The sequence below is a fragment of the Salmo trutta genome, chromosome 23, assembly GCF_901001165.1.
Source record: "Salmo trutta chromosome 23, fSalTru1.1, whole genome shotgun sequence".
Lineage (NCBI taxonomy): Eukaryota > Metazoa > Chordata > Actinopteri > Salmoniformes > Salmonidae > Salmo > Salmo trutta.
The window spans coordinates 12,386,952-12,411,946 of record NC_042979.1 but is presented as its reverse complement, the minus strand read 5'-3'; the positions used below and the strand labels follow the sequence as shown (position 1 = coordinate 12,411,946).

Sequence of the window (24,995 nt, the reverse complement as noted above, 5' to 3'; positions counted from 1 at the left end):
GCTCAGACGAGAGCCCCCAGTCCCCCAACGACCCACACTGAGCTCCCGTTATTGTAACGAGTGTTGAGGCTCTTTGTAGAACGCAGCACCGCTACAAACCCCAAACAGCCCAGACAAAACATTCCTCTGTCTGTGAATGAACAGGGTTGATTTAGGAGATCCAGGTGTCTGGAAGAGACATTCAGTACAGTATTCTATTCATGCATTTGGATTTAAGTTGAATGTGTACCATGAATGGTATTTTGACCACAGTCGGTCTAGTGTATGGTAGGGTTGTGTTCTGTAATGAATCTGTGATTGAGTGTATTCTTTATAGGGTAAGCATTAGAATAAGCCCCCTCAATAAATGCAGCCTTTACGTCATAATATCTCTCTAGGAGCGGATCCGTCGTCAGTATTGTGGAGTAATTGTAACGTTAAGGTAAGATTTGAGTAAGGAAAGCTGATCTGAGAGCAGCGCTGCCTTTCTTTCGATCAGTATCGACACATGTTCCAACGACGCACTTAGCGAACGTTCTCTCAGTGTTACATCTTCGGCCGTTGTAGGACAGATGCATAGTTAAAACACTGGTAAGCCTAAGATCCATCGCTATCGGGAAACCGGGCCCTGTACTGTAGGTCCAATGTGTTGTAGTAGGGTTGTGTCAGTACTGTAGGTCCAGTGTGTTGTAGGTAGGGTTGTGTCAGTACTGTAGGTCCAGTGTGTTGTAGGTAGGGTTGTGTCAGTACTGTAGGTCCAGTGTGTTGTAGGTAGGGTTGTGTCAGTACTGTAGGTCCAGTGTGTTGTAGGTAGGGTTGTGTCAGTACTGTAGGTCCAGTGTGTTGTAGGTAGGGTTGTGTCAGTACTGTAGGTCCAGTGTGTTGTAGGTAGGGTTGTGTCAGTACTGTAGGTCCAGTGTGTTGTAGGTAGGGTTGTGTCAGTACTGTAGGTCCAGTGTGTGGTCGGTACTGTGCTGTTGTGTCAGTACTGTAGGTCCAGTGTTGTTTTGTCAGTACCCGTGCCTCAGACTCAGGGTGTCCACATCACTCGGACACATCCGGGCTAATGCAGCCAGGCAGGTGTGGGGGTCACAGGGGGTTTGTGGGCCAGCATAGTGACCCCTGCTGTCGGCTCAGGTTTGTCTGACCATCAGAGGACCCCCTTAATTAGACCTTTTGGTTTCCAGTGTCCAGTCAGTCCACCCAATGCACTGCAGCCTAGACACTAGGAACGAGCCTTTCATTCAACACTCCTGGTTGACTTGGCAAGGCAGCCAGGGTTTTTCCCCTAGCTCCGTCCCTCATGTTAAGAAAATCTGAGGTCTAACTTTTCCGTTTTAATTTAAAACAACTTGTCGCAGCCACAGTCCAAATATTTATTTATGTTGAGCTCGTCTGGGCCATTTTCTAATGCTAAACGGACTCTCTCTCTCTCTTTGGTTTAAAAAGTGATCCCCCTCTCCTGTACAGTATTCCTGGTGCTCCAGTCTGTCTTGTACATTATTCCTGGTGCTCCAGTCTGTCTTGTACATTATTCCTGGTGCTCATGCCTCTCCTGTACAGTATTCCTGGTGCTCCAGCCTGTCCTGTACATTATTCCTGGTGCTCCAGTCTGTCCTGTACAGTATTCCTGGTGCTCCAGCCTGTCTTGTACATTATTCCTGGTGCTCCAGCCTGTCCTGTACATTATTCCTGGTGCTCCAGCCTGTCTTGTACCGTATTCCTGGTGCTCCAGCCTGTCTTGTACAGTATTCCTGGTGCTCCAGCCTGTCCTGTACAGTATTCATGCGCTCCAGCCAAGGTTTCTGTGGCAGGTTTTAGAGCTGGGATTGGGTGTACAGGGAGTGTTGATTGCTTAAGTGCTGCAATGATTCTTTTTTTCTGCAATATTGTTTTACAAGCATGTGGAACAACAGCTCTTCTGTCCCACTGAGTTTCAATCTGTTTCAGTGTTTAATGAAAGGGTTAGTGTGAACTGACAGCTAGGCTGTGGTGTGGCACCTCCAACCTGCACAGTGCACGGCTAAGCTCAGAATCCATTAGCACTGCTTCATATGAGCAACGGTTCACATTCAATATCTTGATCAAAGGTGAACACTGTGGCTATTAAATATTTCTTGCTTTCTTAGTGATGAGCACATGTAACTTTTAATCAACTTTTTTGTGAACGCTCTGCATGTGTAAAGCAGATATAATAGAACTGCTATTCAGCCCTATCACTCTCTTATAAGGCTTCTGTAAATGTGTACTGGACCCCCTCAGAATGGTCCAGATTTATTTGACCATACCATATGTTTCTCAGTTTTCATTACCCATGACTTTCAGAGATGTCACTCACTCTTACTGGCTTGATGTGAGAAGCCGCCAGGGGAAAATGATCAGGTGTTCATTGATTGAATATGAGCGTGGCTAGAGAGAGGAAACTGAGGTTTGACACTGGCAAGCCTGCTGCTGACACAAACAAGGTGGACCTCTCATTGGAAAGACCCAGGATACAGGCAGGCAAGACCCGGCTCTGTGAGCAGAACACACTGACGAATAGAGGGAAAGAGAGACAAATGGAGGGAGAGAGAGAGATTTGTGCTGTTCTTGGCCAGTGCCTGGGGTGGCCTGCGTTGGCCATGGAAAATCACAAGAACCCTTTCTTTCTATGGGGCACCTTCTCTGCAGTGAGAGGCCAAACGGTGAAACTTTTTACAGTTAGATTCAATCCAACTCTAGGGTTGTGTGGTTGTTTTATAACCACGGTGCCCATGGTTGAAACGTGAGGAGCAGGTGTGTTTCAGGTGCACTGTTAAGTAGGTCCAGTGAATAGGCCCCGTACTGCACTAGAATAACAGCCTTTCACTGGCGGTCAGCGTTGTAGCAAGCAGAGATTGAGATTGGGGCCATGTTTGTTTCTCTGAATGGCTTACTGCTTTTTGCACCTATTGTTTGTATTGTTTTTTTCAGTTGCTTGGTAGAGGAGTATCCACTATATAGAAATAATTCGACATTTTAGAGGTCGTTCGAGAGCGCTGAGATAATTTGACATCGCAATCTTTTTTTTTCTTGCTGTGTCAAATTGTAAAGAAGTCACTTTCTGTGTGTGACATACTGTTCAGTTCAGTCACAACAGACACTGGACTATGCTCCAGGGCCTGACAGAAAGCAACAGTTCATGATTGAGACGAGGCTGGTTGACAGCTCGTTCTGAGGAATGTCAGTATTTGCAGTGACTGGAATCTCACTACTATCAGCCTGATGTGAAATAACTTCCCATTTCCACCTCCCGCTATTCTCTCGCTCTTCCTTCCATCCTTCCCTCCGTCTGGGAACAACAAACACATTCATCTTGAACAAATGGACCAATAAACAAAGGGAAAGCAAATGATAGAAAAATAAGTTATTCTTACATACACGTATTTCAGGGACTTACAGTAAAACACTTAAGACACTTCATTTAGAATATACAATGTACACAGGCCATCTATATTTTCTATGGATGTGTCTGCCTTACATCCTATCAGTATCCGCTAGATAACGTTGGCGGGCGTTCCCCTTAGCATATGCATCAGATGCATATCAACCTGCAAGGTGCAGCAAACATTGCATAAATAAATATTTTTGGAATATATCCATGTAAAAGTATACAGTGCCTTCGGAAAGTATCCAGACCCCTTGACTTTTTCCACATTTGTTACGTTACAGCCTTATTCTTAAATTGTTTAATAGATTTTCCCCCTCATCAATCTACGCACGATACCCCATAATGACAAAGCAAAAATAGGTTTGTAGAAATGTTTGCAAATGTATATTTAAAAAATAAGTATTCAGACCCTTTACTCATTACAGCATTGAGTCTTCTTGGGTATGACGCTACAAGCTTGTCACACCTGTATTTGGGGAGTTTCTTCCATTCTTCTCTGCAGATCCTCTCAGGCTCTGACCGGTTGGATGGGGAGTGTTGATGCACAGCTATTTTCAGGTCTCTCCAGAGATGTTCGATTGGGTTCAAGTCCGGGTTCTGGCTGGGCCACTCAAGAACATTCAGAGACTTGTCCCGAAGCCACTCCTGCGTTATCTTGGCTGTGTGCTTAGGGTCGTTGTCATGTTGGAAGGTGAACCTTCGCTGCAGTCTGAGGTCCTGAGCGCTCTGGAGCAGGTTTTCATCAAGGATCTCTCTGTACTTTGCTCCATTCATCTTTGCCTCGATCCTGACTAGTCTCCCAGTCCCTGCTGCTGAAAAACATCCCCACAGCATGATGCTGCCACCACCATGCTTCACCGTAGGGATGGTGCTAAGTTTCCTCCAGACATGATGCTTGGTATTCAGGCCAAAGAGTTCCATCTTGGTTTCATCAGACCAGAGAATATTGTTTCTCATGTGCGGGCTATCATGTGCCTTTTACTGAGGAGTGGCTTCCGTCTGGCCACTCTACCATAAAGGCCTGATTGGTGGAGTGCTGCAGAGATGGTTGTCCTTCTGGAAGGTTCTCCCATCTCCACAGAGGAACTCCAGAGCTCTGTCAGCGTGACCATTGGGTTCTTGGTCGCCTCCCTGACCAAGGCACTTCTCTGCCAATTTGCTCAGTTTGGCCAGATGGTTCCAAACTTCTTCCATTTAAGAATGTGTTCTTGGAAACCTTCAATGCTGCAGACATTTTTTGGTACCCTTCCCTAGATCTGTGTCTCGACACAATCCTGTCTCAGAGCTCTACGGACAATGCCTTTGACCTCTTGGCTTGGTTTTTGCTCTGACATGCACTGTCCACAGTGGGACCTTATATAGACAGGTGTATGCCTTTCCAAATCATGTCCAATCAATTGAATTTACCACAGGTGGACTCCAGTCAAGTTGTAGAAACATCTCAAGGTGTAACGTCTGCTTCCAACTCACACTCTCAAACACGTAGATCCCCTGAACGCAGCTCACTTTCCAGCCCACTTTCCAGTTCACACTCTCAAACACATAGATCCCCTGAACGCAGCTCACTCTCCAGATCCCAATCACCTGAATTCTGATCACCTGTTCACACACCTGTTTGTCATTATCACACACTATTTAGTCCAGTTCTTTGCACCCCATCATTGTGAGGTATTGTTTGTTTTGTGACACACTTCTATTCAGAGCTCTGTTTTTCCCGTAATTTAATCCTCTCGTGTATGATAGTTTTTGCCTGCCTCACTAATGACGCCTTTTGCCTATTCCCTGCCTGTACTGTTGCCTTTTTGGACCCTCTGTGTATGATCTTCTGCCTGCCCCTGGACCCAGCTACCAACCTTCTCCTGTGTATGACCTTCTGCCTGCCCCTGGACCCAGCTACGAACCTTCTCCTGTGGTCCTTTACAAATAAACACCTGCTGCACCCTGCGCTTGAAACCAGCTCTCTGTCTCCCATCGTGTTCATTACACAAGGATGATCAATGGAAACAGGATGCACCTGAGCTCAATTTCGAGTCTCATAGGAAAGGGTCTGAATACTTATTACATTTGCAAACATAAAAAAAAAACGTTTTTGCTTTGTCATTTATGGGGTAGTGTGTGTAGATTGCTTTTTTTAATCCATTATAGAATGGTGTAAAGTAACAAAATGTGGAAAAAGTCAAGGAATAATAATTTAGTTGTGTTTATAAAGGTGTTAGGAAGCATTAGAATACTAAAAAACTGTTATTTCAAAGAACATAATATATTTGTATTAGTTTGTTACTCTAGGCCAGTGGTTCCCAAACTTTTTATAGTCCCGTACCCCTTCAAACATTCAACCTCCAGCTGCGTACCCCCTCTAGCACCAGGGTCAGCGCGCTCTCAAATATTGTTTTTTTCCATCATTGTAAGCCTGCCACTCACACACTATATGATACATTTATTAAACATAAGAATGAGTGTGAGTTTTTGCCACAACCCGGCTCGTGGGAAGTGACAAAGAGCTCTTATAGGACCAGGGCACAAATAATAATATAATAATAATCAATAATTCTGCTCTTAATTTAACCATTTTACATATAAAACTTTATTTGTTAATCGAAAATTGTGAATAACTCACCACAAGTTAATGAGAAGGGTGTGCTTGAAAGGATGCACGTAACTCTGCAATGTTTGGTTGTATTGGAGAGAGTCTCAATCTTAAATTATTTTCCACGCACAGTCTGTGCCTGTATTTAGTTTTCATGCTAGTGAGGGCCGAGAATCCACTCTCACATAGGTACGTGGTTGCAAAGGGCATCAGTGTCTTAACAGCACAATTTGGCGAGGCAGGATACTCTGAGCGCAGCACAATCCAGAAATCTGGCTTCTGATTAAATTCAATTTTCACAGAACCGCTTGTTGTAATTTCGATGAGGTTCTCTTGTTCAGATATCGGTAAGGAGACTGGAGGCAGGGCATGAAAGGGATGATGAATCCAATTGTTTGTGTCATCCGTTTCGGGAAAGTACCTGTGTGATTGCGTACCCAAATCACTCAGGTGTTTTGCTGTATCACATTTGACATTGTCTGTAAGTTTGAGTTCCTTGGCACACAAAAAACTCACCGAAACGTATAGCCCCGTTGGAAAATATAAATGAACTGTTTGAAAATGTGAAGAGAAAAAAAAAGTTTAAAATTATATACAGTTGAAGTCAGAAGTTTACATATACTTAGGTTGGAGTCAATAAAACTCAATTTTCAACCACTCCTGTCACGTCCTGGCCAGTATAAGGGTTAATTAGTATTGTAGTTTGGTCAGGACGTGACAGAGGGTATTTGTTTTATGTGGTTCAGGGTGGTGTGTTTGGTTAAAGGGTGTTTGATTTAGTATTTCCGGGGTTTTGGTTTATAGTCTATGTTTATGTATTTCTATGTCTAGTCTGGTGAGTGTGTTTCTATGTTGTGTTGATTGGGGTTGGGACTCTCAGTTGAAGGCAGGTGTTGTCTATCTGCCTTTGATTGAGAGTCCCATATATTAGGCTGTGTTTGTGGTTGTTATTTGTGGGTGATTGTTCTGTGTTGAGCTTTGCTTGGCCAGACTGTTTTTTGTTGATCGTTCGTTTCTTTGTTGTTATTGTTGTATGTTCATTTTTGGAAGTAATTAAAAATCAAGATGAGCATACACGTACCTGCTGCGTATTGGTCCTCCTTCACCGACGACAACCGTGACAACTCCACAAATTTCATGTTAACAAACTATAGTTTTGGCAAGTCGGTTAGGACATCTACTTTGTGCATGACACAAGTAATTTTCCCAACAATTGTTTACAGACAGATTATTTAACTTATAATTCACTGTATCACAATTCCAGTGGGTCAGAAGTTTACATACACTAAGTTGACTGTGCCTTTTAAACAGCTTGGAAAATTCCAGAAAATGTCATGGCTTTAGAAGCTGCTGATAGGCTAATTGACATAATTTGCGTCAATTGGAGGTGTACCTGTGGATGTATTTCAAGGCCTACCTTCAAACTCAGTGTCTCTTTGCTTGACATCATGGGAAAATCAAAAGAAATCAGCCAAGACCTCAGAAAAAAGGATGAACCAGACCTCCACAAGTCTGGGTCAGCCTTGGGAGCAATTTCCAAATGCCTCAAGGTACTACGTTCATCTGTACAAACAATAGTACGCAAGTATAAACACCATGGGACCACGCAGCCATCATACCGCTCAGGAAGGAGACGCGTTCTGTCTCCTAGAGATGAACGTACTTTGTCGTGAAAAGTGAAAATCAATCCCAGAACGACAGCAAAGGACCTTGTGAAGATGCTGGAGGAAACAGGTACAAAAGTATCTATATCCACAGTAAAACATGTCCTATATCGACATAACCTGATAGGCCGCTCAGCAAGGAAGAAGCCACTGCTCCAAACCGCCATAAAAAAAGCCAGACTACAGTTTGCAACTGCACATGGGGACAAAGATTGTACTTTTTGGAGAAATGTCCTCTGGTCTGATGAAACAAAAATAGAACTGTTTGGCCATAATGACCATCGTTATGTTTGGAGGAAAAAGGGGGAGGCTTGCAAGCCGAAGAACACCATCCCAACCATGAAGCACGGGGGTGGCAGGCAGCATCGTGTTTTGGGGGGGCTTTGCTGCAGGTGGGACTGGTGCACTTGACAAAATAGATGGCATCATGAAGATGGAAAATATTTTTTACTTTTATTTTACCTTTATTTATCTAGGCAAGTCAGTTAAGAACAAATTCTTATTTTCAATGACGGCCTAGGAACAGTGGGTTAACTGCCTGTTCAGGGGCAGAACGACAGATTTTTACCTTGTCAGCTCGGGGATTTGAACTTGCAACCTTTTGGTTACTAGTCCAACGCTCTAACCACTAGGTTACCCTGAAGCAACATCTCAATCAGCCAAGTTAAAGCTTGGTTGCAAATAGGTCTTCCAAATGACCAATGACCCCAAGCATACTTCCAAAGTTGTGGCAAAATGGCTTAAGGACAATAAAGTCAAGGTATTGGAGTGGCCATCACAAAGCCCTGACCTCAATCCTATAGAAAATGTGTGGGCAGAACTGAAAAGTGTGTGCGAGCAAGGAGGCCTACACACCTGACTCAGTTACACCAGCTTCTGTCAGGAGGAATGGGCCAAAATTCACCCAACTTATTGTGGAAGCTTGTGGAAGGCTACCCGAAACATTTGACCCAAGTTAAACAATTTAAAGGCAATGCTACCAAATACTAATTGAGTGTATGTAAACTTCTGACCCACTGGGAATGTGATGAAAGAAAAAAAAGCTGAAATAAATAATTCTCTCCACTATTATTCTGACATTTCACATTCTTAAAATAAAGTGGTGATCCTAACTGACCTAAGACAGGGAATTTTTACTAGGATGAAATGTCAGGAATTGTGAAAAGCTGAGATAAATTGTATTTGGCTAAGGTGTATGTAAACTTCCGACTTCAATATATATATATATATATATATAAAAAAAAGTGAATCACATTATTATGTGGTGTACCTCCGATGGCATTGTGCGTACCCCTGGGGGTATGCGTACCCCAGTTTGGGAATACCTGATCTAGGCTATAAGAAAAAAACAAAAAGCCACTAGTTCAAGTCCATCACAAAGAAGTCCATTATAATTTCATTATGGAAATAAGAAAATGTATTTAAAAGAAAACAGAATTGCATATTTTAAGTTTATTATGTTACTAGTCTTTTTCTTAGTAGGCAGAGCAGTGCTTCCCCGCAAGTGGTCATGTGCTGAATTCATGGACAGCGCAGATATTCTTGTAAAAAGTGAAAATTTGATAAGGCTTTATATCTTTTGAATTTTGAGATTTATTTGACAAGGCAAGTGTCATAGAAACTGCAGAATATGATCTTTCTGATACTATATGGAAATCAAAAGGTTTTACCTGAATGTGACTCTGAAGGAGGATTTGATAAAGTGATGCTCCTTTCCCTGCATTTGTCAATTACAAGATGCGCCCATCTCTTCATGATCAATTTGACAACTGTTCTTATTATGTGTGATACTGTTTAGGTGGGCCAGCTGCGCAGGCTGACTTACATTTTTTGTTTCCCTTTGCATTATTCTAAAGGCATACTGCAACACAGCATGTTTTCATTTCCCTTACAATACATTTGATTAGTAATAGAGTTACAGTAAATAAAACAGTTCCGTAACAGCTTCTTTTTACAAAGTAAAATGTAAAAGAGAACGGTATCAACTCACAAGGAGCGCGGGCAAATTATTAACATAAGCTCCAACGCTGATAAATAGGCATAACACAAACTCATCATTACACTATTGTCTTTCTAAATGAAATCAACCTCTTCACCCTCCTTATCATGCAGTTAGACTAATTTAAATTCAATTGTGAAGTAAGGTGCACAATTATCGCCCATCCATCCATTTGTCATTCATTCAGTGAGGAGAGAGAGATGCATTAACGCCTGGCTGGGTACCAACATCCTACAGCACATTGTCTTGCAGGTTAAGTTAGGAGTAGGTGTGAAAAAAACAGGTAAAAATGCTCTAAATACTTCTCTGTGGTTTCAAAATTCGGACAAATTAGCAATGTAAAGTACAAACAGGAAAAGTCAGGGAAGCAGCAGGACAAAGCTTTTTTGCGGATTGATTTCTTTTATTTATCAAATCAAACGTCAGTGGCCGTTGGCCTATGGCGCTTCTAGTGTTAACCAATCAGGAATATTTAAGTAATACACTAAGTGTCTGTGTAGTAAAAGTAGCCTGAGACGTAGTCATGTCATAATTCACAGTAGACTAGAGCCAAGGTGTTTTACAGCTGCAGGGAGGATCGCCATCTTACACTACTGTCTACAGAAACCCTATGAGAGCATGACTCACTGTACTGTCTTGCCCAGCCTCTTCCCCTGGGCTGTAGAGGAAATCTGTCTCCTCACCCAACCATAGTGTATGATTCATGTTTTATAAATGCTGACCAAACTGTAATTATTTAAGTCATTGTTTTAGCCACAGAGCAATTACACGGATGAATACAAAGAAAAACTGCAGTTTATTCCTCCAAGTCTCATGACTTTCTTTTGGAGGGGCTGTGTAACCCATTCCATACCCGTGAAGGACCACACACCTCCAATAGCAGTTACTACATTATCTAATACCGGGGTTTACCTTCTTGGATTGTTGAAAAGTGTCTGAAATGACGTCCTGCATCCTCTAGCTTTAATGAATACTTCTTCAGTTGTGAAATAATAGCTTTGTTTGTTTTCTCAGTGTCTTGTATTGGAAGCATGCAGTAACGTAAGCTTTGTGTAGTGAGGGAAGAGGGAACTTTGCCTGGCCAGGATCATTGTGTGTGCAGGTGAGATGTTTATGAGCACCAACCAACATCATGACGTTTATACAGCTTACTGTAGGACTGCAGGCATTCAGCTCACAGGAACAGTTTGGGCCTGGGCCCCTGTCTGTCAGTCAGTCAACGCCCACTACACATTCCACTGACTTATAAATGATGCATCTGCATGGAAGTCTTAACGCAATTATGCAATAAACTGACACATGGATCATACACCAGGTATCATCACTTCATTTAGAACAGAGAGATCTTCATATTTTGAGCTTTGGCTCATAAATGAATCACTCTGTCATTATTGACTTGCATTGTGAACATTTGCACGTAGATGTCTCTTCTAACTGATACAGGACATGGTAGTTTACATTTAGCATAATTGCCTTCCCAAAACCAGTTTCTTGAATTGTATTTGACGTTGACGTTGCTGTCCTTCTGTATACTAAGACCTTGTTTCTCGTTCCCTTTGTGTTTTCAACTCAATTGTGTTTATCTTTCATAATGGGTAAAGGCAGAATCTCAGAATTAAGTCCAGCTAACATTGTTATCTTGTGAAATGGGTTTGTGGAGGAGCCTTATCCCTTCTCATCTGCAGCAATAGAAATGATTGTGAGCCTGTGCTTTCAGCAGCTCCCCATGTCTTCCCTCCCTCACAGAGAGAGAGAGCCTTGCTGTGACAGTCTTTTACTTTTCTTGAATAAAGTTTTTCTTTTCTTTCTTCTCACTCAGCATTCTTCGGGACTTCAAAGCTGGAATCGGAGCAGAATCTCTGAGCTGTCCCATTGTGTGGCTCTTGCATATTCATAAGGCTCTTTCTTTCCTCTCATTCTGGATGAGACTCTGCTAGAGAGGAGAGCTGTGGGCTAGAGAGAATGCAGCAGCTCCTCTGGACTCTCCAAGGAACCAAACCACTGAGTATGTGCATGGAGGGGTCACATTCAAATGGGATTCACACGTAGTGATTTATAGTGTTGGGCCATACGCTGATGCTGCTGCTTCTGTCATGGCTATTGTGTTGAATTGCCAAAGCAGGTGGATATGTTTTATAACCAAAATGTAACAGTATTGGTTTGCTGTGTAACAAACTTATTCCACAAACCTGGCTACCACATTTAATTGTCCTAATTTTGCCTGCCAGCTAACTGACAAGATAGTTAATACTGGCTAATATCTCTATAGAGAAACCAGGAGTCTGTGTGAGGGAGGGAGGTGGGAGCTGGCTCACAATAAGGAAGATGTCAGTGTTCTCAATGTGAAATGAGGATGAAGTTGATGAGCGCTCCACAGAGGGAGGAAGTACGTCTCACTGTCTGGCCCTGGGATGAACGTGATGTCACGCTCCTCTCTATCCCTGCACCCTGATTGCACTCCCTGCTCCAGGCAGCTGTGTTGCCACGGTAATAAATGGCCCTCTAGCCAAGATTCTCTGACATCAGGTTTAACCGCTGCGCTCTCTCCATTTCTCAAAGAGCCCGGGGTCAGTGTGGCCGTCGGCGGAACATTGCTCATGACAGGCATACCTTCGCTGGCCCATTGTAATTCCATCATCTGTGTTGTTGTCACAGCTTTTTGTTTCACATCTTAGTGGTGAGGTTTCTGTGGTTATTCTTCACCATTCCTCTTGCAGTATGATGAAAGGTGTTTTGCCTCAACGTTTTCCTTCAAATTTAGAGTAGCTTGGCTTATTTTCATGCCACATTACTGCTAATATATATTTTTTTACAAGTGTTCTCTAAGAACATATTTGTGGGTGGTAGTGATAACCAACAAAGACACCAAGTACCAGCCAAATGAGTCATGCTGTTGTATGCAGGTGCTTTGCACGTCCAAACAAACACAGCTAATAGCAGTGTGGTTTTCTGAAACCGTCAAAAGGTGCTGACTGATTGTTCTTCTTAAGACGTCTGCATGCTTCTGGCCCCACCAGCCGAAACCGTTTTGGAAGAGTTTGTGCATATATTATGATGATGATATTTTGTGACGTTTTTTGATGATGTTGGACTTTGTTGAGGGTTTTTTTGGCCGTTCAGGGACACACATTTTTTTCTCGAGGCCAGCCGATATTCGGGAGCCGAAGTCTATGCCCCTTCGTCCGTGATTGGTCAACTGTAGGGATTCTTCAATAAAGTCTTTGCTGTCATTCAATGAGAGAAGACTCATTTTCATGAAATACTGCACCAAACATCTTAGTCAGATGTAAAATGTATCTCCTCAGCAAAAATGTCAAAATGAATGACATATTTCTTGAGTTATCTTAGATTAATTTTGACTATTTTGAGGAAGTGTATACTGGCTACAGTGTCCCAAAATGGACAAACAGTGCTGGTTTTTTTTCGAGTTTTCACACTCATTCGGTTCGCCTAGCCGACTTCGGCTAGCTGTCAACTGAACTGAATCATGCTGACGCCTTTAGGAAACCTTAGCAACAGACGGGGCTGTATGTAACAAGACTTGAAAAGTAGATCTGCGGTTTGGAGCTCAAAGGAGGAATCAAGGCGACTTTTGGCTTAGTGAAAGGCGGGAAGGATAGAAAGGGTTAATTTAACCACATTTCAAAATCCCCCCCCTGCTAGCCCACCCCCCACTTCCACAACCCCCCCCTGCTAGCCCACCCCCCACTTCCACAACCCCTTTATCTGCCTGACCAGACCCCCACCAACCATCCCCACCAGCTGCGCCCCCCCCCCCCCCCCCCCCCCATCTCTCTGGGTCTTCGCGGCTGCTTGAGCAGGACAGGGGGAAACCATGCTGGGCGTTTGATGCAGCTCCGAGGGGGTGTGTGAGATGCGCTGACCCGTTCACATCTCTCCCCATGCACTCATGCTCCAGGGAAGGTAGACTTATCACATTTAATCCAGAGCACGGTGTAAATCAGGAGTGACAGACAGACATACAGCCTTCCAGGGAAAGAGCCCCAGACTATAGACCCTGTCTACTGGCCTCTTGTCCTGTCTCCTATCCTGGCTGGGAGAGAAGTGGATTCAGGGTGCCGGTCCTTATGGAGGCACACCAGGTGTGGAAGAACAGGATCCCATTTGGTTTGTTGTTTATTTCTACTTTCACATTGTTGATTTTCCTTTAACCACTAATTGGCCGTTGTTATTGTCTGTATTTGGGTGACCCCTCACCCCACCATTTGGGCCATTCATTTCTTTTCTCTTTTGGGTAAACACGAACCCTCCACCAAATCACGCTTTAGAATGGCATCGTATGGCATTCTGTCCTGTTGCACCATCACATCACTGCTAACTGTTTTGAGGGGCACTCTAGCAAACTTGATGTAATCTTGGTAATAGCTAGGCTAATCCTCTTAAGGTTGTAACCCACAGAAAGTCTTGTGCTGCCTGATGGAATTTGGCCAAATTGGGAGGTTGTGTGTGTGTTCGGGTGGATTAGTGAGAGAGAGGAGGCGTGTTGCTGCCCAGAGGTGTGGGCGGTAATCACCTGACGTGTGAAGAGCTTTTGTGAGTAAGTGAGTATGTATGTATGTATGTATGAATGTGTGTGTGTGTGTGTGTGTGTGTGTGTGTGTGTGTGTGTGTGTGTGTGTGTGTGTCTGGCCGGCCACGTGTGTTTCTTTCACACTTTGCATTCTGCTCTGTAACTGGTCTATGATGAGCTGTCACACAAGCAGGAGGGCAATTACTGTCCTAAACCTCAGAGATTTGTAGAGATTAGGCTTGGGCGGTATAGAGTTCAATTCCAAAATCAAGATCCCTGCTGCCTAAATTTTTTTGTGTGTAAATGTTATAGTTTTTTAAAATGTTTTTTTTTTGTTTGGAAAGATATAGCGCCCCTTGTGTGCACTGCCGGTAATACCGTATACCCCGTATGGTACAGGAACAGTATGATGGTATGTCAATCTGGATATGGACCAACCAGAGCAGACATTCATCCATCTGCACTTCCCACAGTGGATGAAGTAGCGACAACACATTACTTTGAATCATGCTTGTGGATGAGTTCTGGCAACCAGACTTCTCTAATGCACATCTATGAGGAGCAATCTTACTTCCCTCTCATCCTCTCTCTGTGTGTGTGTGTGTGTGTGTGTGTGTGTGTGTGTGTGTGTGTGTGTGTGTGTGTGTGTGTGTGTGTGTGTGTGTCTGGCCCTGCCAATGTCTTCCTTTTTGAGCGGCGAGTGTATGTGTTCATATGTGTGTGTGTGTGGGGTCCAGGCAGGCTCAGCTGTTCTTTTGTTGTTCGCCCCACGAGGTGTTCAGAGAAAAGGCTGACCAAACAGCAGAGCAACTGAGTAACACCCTCCTTCCCTCCTCCTCTCCATCTCTCTCTCGCTCTCTCTCTCTCTCTCTCTCTCTCTCTCTCTCTCTCTCTCAGGCTGTCACTGTGTAGCGCTGGAGGCTGCTGGGTGGCTGTGTGTGGTGGGGAGTTCCTGAGATCGCAGAGAAGAGAGAGGGGGACTAGCACTTACTCACGTAGAGGCACACACTCGCGCACACACACCTTCTCAGTGTAGCGCCGGGTGCAGCCGTGGTGCCAGCTAGCGTCTCAGGGATTTTGCGTGCGGTTGTACAGTACATCAGGATGATGGTGGTGTGGTTGCCGTGGGGATGGGCATGGAGGACTGTACTGCTGGTGACTGGACTGGCTTCACTGAGCCCGGGGACTAATGGTGAGTAGCTTAATACTGGACTATATCTCTCTCTCTGTACTACGGGACTCTGTCCATCTTTCTCTCTTGATGGACTCTGGGACTGATTTCGAAGAAACTTCAGCATGGTCTATATTTAATTCGATTTTAGTACTGTATCTGATTGTCTGCTGGTGGTTTTCACAAATTATATATCGAAACGCATATTTGTTGTGCTGCCAAGACTTTATATAGTATATCTAATGCTTAGAGCAGGGTTTCTTAAACTATGGGTCTGGACCCAAAGTAGGCTCTGGGCATGTGAAAGGTGGGTTTTGAGCTGAAAACCGCCCTGATAAACCAATATATTCTCTATCTTCTTCTGTTCATCTACCTGGGTCGTTAATAACTTATCCTCTTTTTGTGATGCTTACCTAGCCTAGTGGCTGAATACTGTAGTTTTAGTCACTTTGAGCAAAGGCTCAAACTGCAGGCAGGTTTACTGCGTGTATTGTTGGGGTGAGGAGCAGAGACTCACTGGGAGGTTGGTGGTGGGTCTATTTTTTGCCCAGCGGTATTTATGATGGGGTAAAGCTATTATGATCTCCACCGGGTCTAGCATGTGAGCAGTCATCTGCCCCGTCCCTCGTCCCCCGTCCCCCGTCCTGCCCCCTCCCTCCCCCTCCCTCTGCTCATGTTTTGAATTGTTTTAAGATGGACAGCCAGTTGTCATTTACAATGAATGGCGACAGTGTCATGGTGTCCCATAAGCTTTGTGATGGACTGCAGGGGATCCGCGGCTGGAGGCTCGGCTGGGGAAGATTCCTCTCTTTATCATCTGCCCTGTTTCAAAGGCTCTCAACTGAGAGAAAGAGATTGATTATGTGGAGTTAATCATGGATGTTTGCACCGAGCAACAAGTGTCAATCATTTTAAGAAAACCTAGTTTACATATGCATAAACTTCCATTATACTATAGCTGGTATCTTTTGTATGGGAAGGTTTTGTTTTATTTAGCCATAACTGCGGTTGTTTTTCCATTTTCCATGGTGTTTAATTTTGAGACAGGTTTGACCTGTGCAGAAGTGCTCAGTTGTCACACACTTGTTAAGAACACAGTTGGGCGACAAGCTGTAAAACTAATCTCCCACTCCCAGAGGAACACATACACACGCACGCACCCCCCTCACCTCTAAAATAGGTTCATTGAATTTGTCTTTGGGGTAAATTTATTTGAATTCAATCACTTTTTGACAGAACCCCTTTCGATTTGAACGAAACCTTCCAGACATATTTTCCCATTAAAGAAGGGATCAGAAAATTATTTTTGGACCTGAATGCCAAAACATTCAACAGTTGACCGATTTTGCGTACCACACCATACCATGAGACATCCATGTCTTCATCACTGGAGAAGATAAACGGTTGAAATTCATATCATTTATAAGCGTACAAACAGGTTTGTGAAACTATTTTATTATAGATAAATTACTAAAGTGTAAAATGTAAATCATCATAAAAAAAAATATGAACCTTTAACGTAAATTATTTATTTAAAAGCTCATTAACTCAAATTTGTTGTAGCTTAGAATCTATTTTACATCGTGTAAGGCTTTTGTGTTATGCTCGCCATTGGTTGAAACAACATGCTCTTGAATACAGGGTGGGTAAACGTATTAACATTTTTACAGTGCTGTGAAAAAGTATTTTCCCCCTTTCTGATTTTCTCTATTTTTGCATATTTTTGATAGTGAATGTTATTAGATCTTCAACCAAAACCCAGTATTAGATAGGCAACCTGAGTTTACAAATGACCCCAAAAAATGATACAGTCTCTCCCATTATTCCTGGCGAAAACCAAAGAATGCATTCCACAGTGAGAACCTTATACCAACAGTCCAGCATGGTGGTGGTAGTGTGATGGTTTGGGGATGCTTTGCTGCCTCAGGACCTGGACGACTTGCCTTAATAGAAGGAACCATGAATTCTGCTCTGTATCAGATAATTCTACAGGAGAATGTCAGGCCATCCGTCTGTATGCTGAAGCTTGAAGCGCAGCTGTGTCATGCAGCAAGACAATGATCCAAAATACACAATCAAGTCTACATGAAAATGGCTAAAAAGCAACACATTTTAAGTTTTGGAATGGTCTAGTCAAAGTCCAGACCTAAACCCAATTGAGATGTTGTGGCAGGACTTGAAATGAGCAGTTCATGCTTGAAAACCCACAACATTTGCTGAGTTAAAGCAGTTCTGCATGGACGAGTGGGCCAAAATGTATCCACGGCAGCGTGAGAGACTGATCAACAACTACAGGAAGCGTTTGGTTGGAGAAATTGCAGCTAAAGGTGGAACAACCAGTTATTGAATGTACGGGGGCAATTACTTTTTCACACAGGGGCGTTGGGTGTTGCATAACTTTGTAATTGTCGTGTTATTTGTTCACTCAGGTTCCCTTAATCTAATATTAGGTTTTGGTTGAAGATCTGATAACATTCAGTATAAAACATATGCGTTGTCTTGCCTAGTGCTTAGGGTCGTTGTCCTGTTGGAAGGTGAACCTTTGCCCCAGTCTGAGGTCCTGAGTGCTCTGGAGCAAGTTTTCATCAAGGATCTCTCTGTACTTTGCTCCGTTCATCATTCCCTCGATCCTGACTAGTCTTCCACTAAAAAACATCCCCACAGCACGATGCTGCTACCAGCATGCTTTACCGTAGGGATGGTGCCAGGTTTCCTCCAGATGTGACGCTTGGTATTCAGGCCAAAGACCTCAATCTTGGTTTCATCAGACCAGAGAATCTTGTTTCTCATGGTCTGAGAGTCCTTTAGGTGCCTTTTGGCAAACTCCAAGTGGTCTGTCATGTGCCTTTTACTGATGAGTGGCTTCTGTCTGGCCACTCTACCCTAAAGGCCTGATTGGTGGAGTGTTGCAGAGATGGTTGTCCTTCTGGAGGGTTCTCCCATCTCCATCGAGCTCTTGGTCACCTCCCATTTGTGCCTCAATACAATTGTCTCGGAACTCTACGGACAATTCCTTCTACCTCATTGCTTGGTCTTTGCTCTGACATGCACTGTCAACTGTGGGACCTTTGACAGGTGTGTGCCTTTCCAAATCATGTCCAATCAAATTAATTAACCATAGGCGGACTCCAGTCAAGTTGTAGCAACATCTCAAGGGTGATCAATGGAAACAGGATGCATCTGAACTCAATTTCGAGTCTCATAGCAAAGGGTCTGAATACTTATGTAAATATATACTTTTTTTTGTTAAACATTTCTAAAACATTTCACAAACATTTCCAAAAACCTCTTCACTTTGTCATTATGGGGTATTGTGTGTAGATTGATGAAGAACATTTTTATTTATTCAATTATAGAATAAGGCTGTAGGGTAACAAAATATGGAAAAGGTCAAGGGGTCTGAATACTTTCCGAATGTACTGTATTTTTTATATGTCTTTTTACCTAACGCAGTGCTTGATTTGGGCATGAACTCACTGGAATTGAGTACCGGCACCTCAAATGTTCTTCTGCTTGAGTCCCTGCACCTTCTATAGAATATTAGCTAAAAAGTATTGAGGAGTTCCTGCATTTAAATATAAATGGCACCAAAAATGAGTACCGGCACCTATTTCAGTCCAAGTCAAGCACTGGCCTAAACATGCATACACAATCAGATATAATTTATAGCAAGCAGTAGGGACGAGGTGAGAAAACGACAGGGATATATTTTGACAATAAAAATAATAAAACATTTTCAGATTCCTTTTAGGACACTCAAGGACATCTTACATTGATTTCATGTACAGAACTATATTTTATTTCATTTAGGCCTATGAAATGAATTTGAATTATGCTTGATTGTTTACCAGGAAAAAAGTATACATTTTTTTTTTTTTTAAACAATCAGTTTATCAATTTCATAATAATGTGCGGATTCTGGCATGTGTCACTTCGCACTGATACCATCTGCAGTAAACAGTAGCTATCCTACACTGTGTAGGCCACTCACCATTAGCTAGCTAGCTAAGACTCACTAGTCAACTTAACTAGGAAAAACAAGGAAAATGGCCAAACAAAGCTCACTGTTCAATTTTTTCAAGGGACCGTGTATAGGAGAGGATTTTGGACCATTTGCCAAGTAATTTGATATCAGTGATTTTGCCATGAAGGGCCTCCAGTCTCCTTCTATACCAATCACTGATTGCAATGATTTAATCGTGGTCCTTAAATAAAGTTTCAGTACATTCAGAGACAATGAGTAAAACACAACACTGTTTTTATTCAAGACTTTTAGAAATCAAATGAAACCCACTTCTTCACTTCAACACGCCCTCCCTCTGATGAGACATCAGTTAAATAAATAAAAAACAAAGGCCTCCCGAGTGGTGCAGCGGTCTGAGGCACTGCATCGCAGCGCTTGAGGCATCACTACTGACCCAGGTTCACAACGCCCGCTTAACCTGGAAGCCAGCTGCACCAATGTTCAGAGAAAACACTGTTCAACTGATGACCGAGTCAGCCTGCAGGCGCCCAGCCCGCCACAAGGAGTCACTAGAGCCCAATGAGCCAAGTAAAGCCCCCCCAGCCAAACCCGGACAACGCTGGGGCAATTGTGCGACACCCGGTCACTGCCCGTTGTGACACAGCCTGGTATCAAACCAGGGTCTGTAGGGACACCTAAAGCACTGCGATGCAGTGTCTTAGACCGCCTGGCCACTCGGGTTCCTGATTATAGTCATTTTTAATGAGCATGTGAACATTCCAACTTGTCTCAACTTACTTTCATCAGCCTGTGAACATTCTATTGCATAGACTCCCATACAACAAGATATATAAAGGTATGAAAAACATAGAAAGATACTTTTTCGGAGAGGTTATCATATCAAGTTGTATCATATCAGGTTATCACACCAATTTAATGCCATCAAACCTTTGCCACCCCAAAATGGACAACATGGACATGGCTCTCCTTATAGTCCATGGGCCAACAGAAAATGTTGTCCATTTTGGGGTGGCAAAGGTTTAACCACAGTCTGTTAAATCACTGCCTCTTTCTCTGTTCACTTGAACTAGGTTTTTATTTTTTTAAATTTAAATAGGCAAGTCAGTTAAGAACAAATTCTTATTTTCAATGACGGGACAGAATGACAGATTTTTACCTTGTCAGCTTGGGGATTGCAACCTTTCAGTTACTAGTCCAACTCTCTAACCACTAGGCTACGCTTCCCCTCGTATAAAAGATAACTAAATCAAGCATCATTTTGGTGTGTTCATTCCAGATGCTATTTGGCTGCTAACGAACTGCGCATTAAAAACATGTGGTGATTATAAGTAACCAGCCAACCCATTCCATTTGAGGGCGCTAACCCTATTATCTTATAGTTCTAAATGAATGTGAGTCCGGGAGGACAAAATACACTCTATGTATTTTGCCTACAGAACATCATTTAAACAACCAGAAAAGAATCAGATGCATTGATGGCCTTGAATGGCGGAGACTGTAAGCCACTAAACACCTTGGAATGGTCCAGGATCGTCTGGCATGGACAGAATGGTCCTGCTATGCTTCTGATTTTGATATGCACTGTGGACCGATAAAGTGCAGAGATTTGGGGGCTGCGGTGTTTGTAAAGGATCAAGGCCAGACACAAAAGGCTTTAGTGCCCATTTGAAGGCAGCTTTCACGGTTTGTCTCAAAATACTTTGGCTGATGATCAGTATGGTAGACTTATGTCAACGGAGACATCTACACAGTATATCACTTGACTTCGCAGCATAATGGACTATTTTAAACTGAAGTCTGTCTGTCTAGCTGATTTAACATAGTGAAAACCTTACAGCAGTCACACTGTGGGCATCAGTTCTCCCATGAAGCACAGAGAAAGCTCACATAGACAGAGAGACATGCCGGCCGTGCTGGGAGGACAGGAGACTAGCCGCTTCTCGTTTCCCACTCATGTTCTAAGCTCAGCCTGCCGACCCAAACTGCTGTTTTAGTGGGTAGAGTGAACGAAGACTTGGTTCTGGTTGGTCAGCGAGACAGAGTTGTGTGCTAGCTTTATGACTGGCCCTCTCTCTCCCAACCCTCTCTTTCTCCCAGTCCACTATTTCTCTCTCGCGCCATCTCTCACAGTCTGTTCTCTCTCTTCTAGCCCTCTCCCCCTCAGCCCTCTCCCGGGTGCTGCTGGGACAGATCAGGCATGGTTCTCTAAATGAGGATAGCACACATGGGAGGTAACTCGTGAATCTTCAGTGTGGTTAATTCGCCACCTGTTGTTTAGACTGATGCAAAGTTCCCAAAGAATAGATTGACATACTTCATTCATGCAGTAACAATGCATACATCTTTTCTGAATAGGCCATACACCATATAGTGTGAGGTTACAACTTACACAATTGACTCTTTTCTACTACTCGTTGCATTTAGGCCTATTTCGTTCCATAGTATGTGTTTCATGGCTGCTGAAAGTCCTTGAGTCTTCTGGCGCCATGCAGGATAGGAGTGAAAGCCAGTTAGTGAAAGACACGGCCACACTTCGATGTCACTTAAACATGATATCCATTTCAGATAAACATAACATACTGTAGCATGTAACATTCGAGGTGGTGTGGAGATGCCGCAAGGCCACAAGCAGGGCAAAACGACTGGCTTTATCATGATCTAGACTCAATAATGTAAACGAGGTCAGCTCACTCTCTCCTTGTCCCGGATCTCACCTTCCGTACTGTACTGTCTGGGAGGAAAACACCATGGCAACACGTCGCTCTATAACATTGAGCTTTTCTCCTTTCTTTTCTACGGTACAGACACAGATGATAAGTGACTATATGTTGAAAACCTCTTTTGATTGCAGTCTCTTGTGAAATACCATTTCCTACAGAGATGCTATTTCAGTGTAATTGCTTCGGTGTTATAGGATGGCATTTTCTTTGGGATTATTCAGTTTAGGTAAAGTCTTGTGGCATCAGTGATTGAACGAAGGCCTACTGTAAGTGTAGCAGGGGATAGAGCAGGATACAGAAGCCCAGCAGCAGTAGCAGGTCCCAGGCTGCTTCCTGACAGGATGTGGATCATGTTCCCCAAACAGAACCTGATCCCAGGACAGATGTTCTGCTCCAGCAGTGGGACTGCATGAGACTGGTAACCACAGAGGGCAGTGGGCCGGGGGGGACTTTTAGGGGTGTGTGAAGTTTGGAGCGAGGGAAAGGGAGGCTTAAGGCTGCACCTGTGGTTTTGGAGGAAGTATTGAGGGAGGGGGATGTTTGGGTGAAGGTAGGGTTCTTGTCTTGATCACAGTCTAATGTATGTAACAGACACTCTTGAGAGCAGTGGGCTCAGGATAGAGAGAAGATGAGGGTTGACAGTGTGGGAACCGGGATAGAATGAGTGAGATGGGGAATATGTTATGGTCTCTTCAGAGATATATCTCTTCGGAGATTTATACAAACCGAATCAAAGTTTAGTGAGATGTGTGTTAAACTGGTGGCTGTGACCTCGCGCACAAACACACACACATCCCACACAGTCCACAAGCTGATAGACACAGAGCAGGTGGGGCTGATGCTGGCCTGCTATGAAACCATGGGGCTTTGTCTTGGTTACCTTGTGAGTGTGTGTGACTGTGTTTGTTCGCGCCTGTGTACGTGCTTTCACATGTCTTTTTTAGTTTGTTATTTTGGAAGCGTGTGTGTTTGTCTGGCAGTCCGTGTGTGTGTGTGTGTGCGTCACTGTATGCCTGTGCGTGTGTGAGAGATGGTTTGGCAGAGGGGGCCGTAGAGGAGTTAGTGGGTCCATGGTGTGCTCTGTGTCTAAACATGGTGTTGGAAGACAGACAGACGGCAGAGGCTGCAGCCTAGGCTGAGGTTTGGCTTGTCACTGAACAGGAGACGGACAGGGAGAGGTGTCTGGATCCTCTCAGCTCCTCTGCGCGTGTTCAGTTGAAATCAGGCAAACCTACACACTTCTGTCACACCTTTCATTCCTTCCATATCTGTTAGAGAATCGTCACCTTTCACTAACGTCTAATGTCACCGCATCAATATTGAATTCCACACATTGTATCCTAATTCGCATTCAACGGTGGTTTGCAGTTCTTTTTTCATCCAGAGATGATAGACTGATCTGGTTTGGGCAGTGGTCCAACGATATCTGGCACCACAGGATCCCAATCGATTCGATCCAGACCCAGGTATTCAGGATTAGCCTGATATAGCCTGCTTCTGTAGGGACTGTTACTGTTATCATGGTTACCGGCACAGTGACACATCGCCGGGGAACCCGAGACACAGGCTGGCACTTTGTTGACCAGCCGTCCACCGTGCTTTACAGTCCTCTTATCAGATAGAGCCTTACTGGAACTCACTAGTCATCAGATGAATCAAACAGCTCAAGTAAATGAGTTGGTGTGTGATCATGCGTGAGTGTGTATATGCTTGTGTGTGCATGCGGTTCTGTCCACGACAGGGAGGGTTAGCGGAGATGTGTGTGTCCCGACCTCTGGCTACAGGTGTCCTGTGTGATAAGCGGCCTGTTTTCCAGTTTTGTTTTGAATGGGAAATGGAAAACATCCCTGAGATGAATTCACACGTACATGCAAAGTGCCCTGCGGGTGACAGACTATTCAGTCTGCATACTGAGAGGTGAAGCTTTGATCTGCCATCATGGGAACAACTGTCACGATGCATGCTGATGGAGCTAGCCAGCAAGACCTGCACAGAGTCCTAGTATCACACCAACATAGTCCTTATCACACCACCAGTGCGTTTATACATGTATGGCCACAACTTTACAGTTTTGAAAGAAATTGCAATCAGTTAGACAATTACAAATGTCTGTTCCCTGTCCTGTTTGAAGGGGTAATTTGTTGTGGAGATAGCATGGCTCTGGGGTTCTCCTCTCTCTAGACATGTGGAAGGCTTTCTCTCTCTCTGTGCTAAATCATCCTTTAAGCCCTGACAGGTCGGGCTTGGTGTGATTCGTAGGCCTGGGCCGGAGAAGAGGGGATGAGCATAAGAGGTTTCTCAGGGGGGCACAATGTGTGTCTAGGGCCACAAGTCGGAGGGGCTCCCTTGATGTGCGCCCCATAAATCTGCTGGGGCATTATTTCCACAGGAGGACAGGAGGCGGGCGCCCCCAGCATAACATCTCTATGGTCAGGCCCTGGTCACACACAGAACAGATTGGTGAGGGTCCACGATGTGGATCAGTTGCTCTCCTCCTCTCCAGTCTGGATGGGTATCCGGCATCAGGCAGGGGGAAACAGAGCCTCTCATGATGGGGAAGGAGTAGGTGGGGGTCGAGCAGACTAGTCACGGTGAAGGATGGATGATTGATACGAGGGCCGGGTTCGATTTGCCTGTCATACCATCGGACCCCTGTGTGTGTGTGTAGTGTGACAGGATTCTTTGAAGCCAATGCGGGTTAAGAGGGGTTAAGAGGGGTTAAGAGGGGGTTAGGGGGGTTGAAGGGTGAGGGACAGGGGATGATGTATGACAGCGTGACAGCTCAGCGGTGCGTTGGTGAGCCCCACAAGGTCAGAGGGCGTTCAGGAGACGTACGGGAAGATGGCTCCTTTGAGGAGGTGATTTACTCTGGACACCTGGAGGAATTTATGTCTCTCTTTCTTTCTTTCCTTCTCTGTATCTGTCCCCTCTCTTTCTCTCTCTCTCTCCT

General features: G+C 44.0%; 1 protein-coding gene across 5 annotated transcripts in view; it reads left to right on the top strand.

Moving 5' to 3' along the window:
* bmpr1bb (bone morphogenetic protein receptor, type IBb) overlaps window positions 1–24,995 on the top strand; it is a 111,448-nt gene that overhangs the window by 68,898 nt on the left and 17,555 nt on the right. For 4 of the 5 annotated variants that reach the window (XM_029708992.1, XM_029708991.1, XM_029708994.1 and 1 more), the window contains one exon: window positions 15,067–15,361. In XM_029708992.1, coding sequence (XP_029564852.1) covers window positions 15,274–15,361 — 88 coding nt within the window. In that variant the 5' untranslated portion in view covers window positions 15,067–15,273. Of the gene's footprint in view, window positions 1–11,627; window positions 11,644–15,066; window positions 15,362–24,995 lie in introns of those variants that run through there. The other variant, XM_029708995.1, reaches the window with a different exon arrangement.